The sequence below is a fragment of the Hyalella azteca genome, unplaced genomic scaffold (assembly GCF_000764305.2).
Source record: "Hyalella azteca isolate HAZT.00-mixed unplaced genomic scaffold, Hazt_2.0.2 contig168, whole genome shotgun sequence".
NCBI lineage: Eukaryota > Metazoa > Arthropoda > Malacostraca > Amphipoda > Hyalellidae > Hyalella > Hyalella azteca.
The window spans coordinates 110,930-115,005 of record NW_025930528.1 but is presented as its reverse complement, the minus strand read 5'-3'; the positions used below and the strand labels follow the sequence as shown (position 1 = coordinate 115,005).

The window sequence follows — 4,076 nt, the reverse complement described above, 5'->3', positions numbered from 1 at the left end:
TAGAAAACTCGCTTAGGTGCACATAGCGGCCTAAGTACACGTAGCGGTCTAAGTACATGTAGCGCCTGAGCACATGTAGCGCCTAAGCACACGTAGCGCCTAAGCACACGTAGCTCCTAAGTTCACGTAGTGGCCGATTTCTAGTCTGTGATTGGTGGGCTTAGCTCAAAAACTTGTGAATTATTGGCTGACGGAGTTATGAAGTATTTATGAAAGTACGGCCCAAGGTAACATCCCGACACGGTTTATTCCGATGCGCGTTCTAATAACTCCTGTTTATTTACAGAGCCAGGCTTCCAATAAAAGGACCACATGAACGCCTTCAAAAACAGACTAGACGAAGCTATGCAGGAGCATATGTTCAGTCTTAAAATGCCTAGCAAATTACGGAGCAGGCAATAAGTCCAGCAGCTATCTCAATCAATCATCAGCTATGGAAAGATCGGGTTCCAAAGGCCGGATCCCTTGTGAATCAAGTCACGAAAAGTTCAAGAATCGGCAACAGGCCATGGGCCTATTTATTCAGTGCCGACAGTTCTATTGTATTCTATGACGTTTTAAAATATTCTACAGAATATTATATATCATATAGACTTTATAAAATAGTATAATATTATATTATTACCATGGCCTGAATAAAAAAAGTCATCGCTCGAATAACAGATTAGTGCAATTGAAAGTCGATGGAGAGGATCGTACGGTATATTTTAGTATAATTAAAATACGGAGCTAATGCTATCAGATAGAGAACTGTTTTCTTTGCGTACCAAGCAAATCGCACTCACATCGTAATCTAATTACGTTCGAGTATTAATCACAACAATTATTTAATAAATTACTTGTGCATTTATAAATTACTAATAGTTGATATTAGCGAAGAGATAGTAGATAATTAAGAATGGTTTAAATATTGTCCGTTATTATTTAATTTGTTGGCTAATTTATTCGAGAGTTAAACGCCAGGTGCCGAAATTATTCAGTTTAAATAATGTTTCGCCAGTTGACAGTAATTAATTTTGAAGACTATAAGCACTTCAGCTGATCCTTCGCTTGTGAGCAAGTGAATCCAATGGCATCTAATGTTGAAAAAACGTTGATTAGGCTTTGTTTTAACGTAATCAATGTTGAAAGAACGTTGATTAAATGTTGTTTTAACGTTATCAACGTTGTAACAACTTAGCGTTATTTGCTGTAGAGTGGGAAGGGCTCCCGTCTCACCTCATCCTCCGCTAGTTGAGTACATTATAATGTCGAGACATGAAGAAATGAATTTAAACACAAGTTTAGGAAAGAGCGAGGCAACTGGAATATACCGGATTGTCGCCAGTTCAGCCAAACAAACCTGTTATAATAGAGAATTTTGTGCTTCACTGGCGTCAGGTAATGAGAAATTGAAAGAAATAATTTATCTAGTGTACAAGGAAACTTCCGAGGAAGCACGAGCACGCGGCTGGCAGCTTGAAGCTCTCGACGGCGAAGGGGAAGTACACGTCGTAGGGATCGTACACGAGGAAGCGGTGGTACGTAGATTTCTGCGTGCATGAGGACTCGTAACAACTCGGCAACAGAGGGCAAGGCTGGCCCGGCTGCAAGCATTCCTCTAGCCTCACCGTCTGCGTGATGTCTTCGTAGTTTACTTTGATTGCGTTCACTACAATACGCCAGCGACCATCCGTGTTAACCGCTCGCAGAGGACGAACGTACGCTGTCTCTGACGCACATAAATACGTCTCCTCGGAGACGTCGTGCAAACCATCGACTGACGTCACCGTGTTCAGGTCTGCAAAGTCTGCGTAAAGTTTAAGGAGCTTATCGCTGTTCTTTTGAGCCGCCCCTTGGATTTCATACATCGGGTATTCGTTGTCTTCGAGGCAGTAACTTTTCGAGGTGTTGTGTGCACAAGCCGGGATGTCTTCGTACGAGTTCGCGTATTGGGGTGGACCTGGTTTCTGGGGAGGCAGCGCCCCGTAAGCAGGGGTGTTTCTGCTCACAGGGTAAGTTGGCGGTGGTGAGTAGCTTGGGGTTACGTAAAGAGGAGAAGGTGTCTCATGGCGAACAGGTTCGTAGACCGGGAATGTTGTGGTGGTGGAAGGGTAAGACATAGGCGGCGTCGTTTTCCGGTATGGCTCCCGTGAGTGCACCGGGGGCTTGTAAGTGGGAGGTCGAATTGGTCGAGTGAAGGATTTAGACGAAGACTTGAAGTTGAAGGATGCAGAAGGACTTCTGTGGGAGGAATGCTGGAAGCTGGAGGGGCCGACGTGTGAGTGTGCAGCGGGGCTGCTGCGGTCGCCCGCTACCACCGCCGCGAGCAGCGCCTGTCCAGTGTAAAATAACGAATTTATTTAGAATACTGCACACTGGGGCATTTTGTTTTACCTTGTTTGGCAAATAAAATAAATTTCAATAAAATGAAACCGCTAAATATGTTCCAAGAAGAAGTTAACACAACTGAAAAAATTTACAATGTCCAAAACTTTCTAAGACTGCGCCGAAAGAATGTTTTCAATATTATTTTATTACTTTTCTTATTATAAAAAAATGATTGATTCCAACCCTCCACACACACTTTTTTGTTCGCAATTGGCACGTCATAAAATGTATAGGAAGACTTTTTAATGTTTCGTGGTATCATTAAAGTTCGAATATTCGATGACCCAGTCGCTCCTGCAGCACTTGAGTGAGCTGAATCTATCAGGTGTTCAAGTAATTAGACATAGAATATATCATTAATTTTTTTCTTCTGAATAATATTTTTCTTATACAGTATTCGAATATTGTGCAATTAAAGAAGCTAATAGCAGCTTCGTTCAAATGCCATTTGTCTTGTCTGTGCCATAGCATTGCGGGCAGTTTATACGTGAATAAAATATTATTATTATTCATTTGAGGTGCAACTGAATTCCTATTTCAGCTATTTTGTGGCTTCTGACATCGCTGAAATCCTATATTTACAACAGAATTACTATTTTTATCTCATATATACACAGTCATGAAAAAATTGTGTCACTTAAACCAGTAATATCGTGGCAGGGCGCATGAGTGAACAGAATGTCGACATCCTAAGCGACACTCAGACAAATTAGGGTTAATTTGTTCAACTAAAGATGCCCATTTTTCCCTTGTGTGGATCATCAAGAAAATAACTTTAATGTAATGAAAGAAGGAAGTGTACATGAAAGGCTTCTGCCGTGCTTTTTAACATCTTTTATCTGTTATATATGTAAGTTTATTAAAATTAATATTATATTCAAGTTTCTTTTAAAATTAGATTGCATTTAAATTACATGTATAAAATTCTTGAAGGTAATTAATTTACATCAATATTTTGTACTTTGTTGGATCGATGCTACAATAAATGTACATCAAATGTATCAATATTGTGAATTGTATTAAGATGGCGGCATGCCGTTTAATTTCACTGTAAATAATTTTTCAGAGATTAAAATCGAATAAGTTTTATGCTGAAAAGTCTAAAACAGAGCTTCGGTTATTTCTAAATTCATCCTAATCTGCACTCGAAGCGAATTTGAGGATTTGGAAACAATTTGTGATGATATCAACTATCATGATGTAAATAACTGCTTCGATCGCAAAAGGATTCTCTATGAAAATTTTTTCAACAACAAAATGCATTGATTGTAGAATTTGAAAGGAATAAAGTAAAGCTTTCATTTTATCTCGGTTAAAGTGATAATTCCTTACTAATAATTGGAGCTTCATCTCGTCTGACGCACTCCACGACGACACAAGACTCAGTGGCATGCGGTTCACAACTGCAGCGGCTTATATAGCCTCCCGCGCGGTCGCGTTCACTCGAGCAAATCTGCCTTCACAAACCGCACGCGCATAAAACTCTTCGCAAACTTCATCTCTACTTAAAAGGCCTTGAAGGAGTTTAAAAAGTTTTGAAGGACGTTAACAGGAGTTTGTAAGACCAGGTTTTGTTTATGGTAATGGCATACACGGCCTTGCATGAAGCATGTATATACATGCTTGTATCTGTAGTTCTGTGACGGCAAACACTTTCTCTGCCACTAAATGCCTCGTTGTGTTAATTTCCGAATTTAGTTCACGAT

The 4,076-nt window shown here is 39.9% G+C and overlaps 1 protein-coding gene across 1 annotated transcript; it reads right to left on the bottom strand.

The window, feature by feature from the left end:
- Positions 1-686: 686 nt before the first annotated feature.
- Positions 687-3,747, bottom strand: LOC108677370 (neurotrophin 1). The gene is made up of 2 exons (XM_018165579.1): positions 3,703-3,747; positions 687-2,315 (listed from the first exon to the last, which is right to left on the bottom strand). Exons 1-2 carry the CDS (start codon positions 3,718-3,720, stop codon positions 1,410-1,412), a joined length of 924 nt encoding a protein of 307 aa, XP_018021068.1. The 5' UTR covers positions 3,721-3,747; the 3' UTR covers positions 687-1,409.
- Positions 3,748-4,076: the final 329 nt, after the last annotated feature.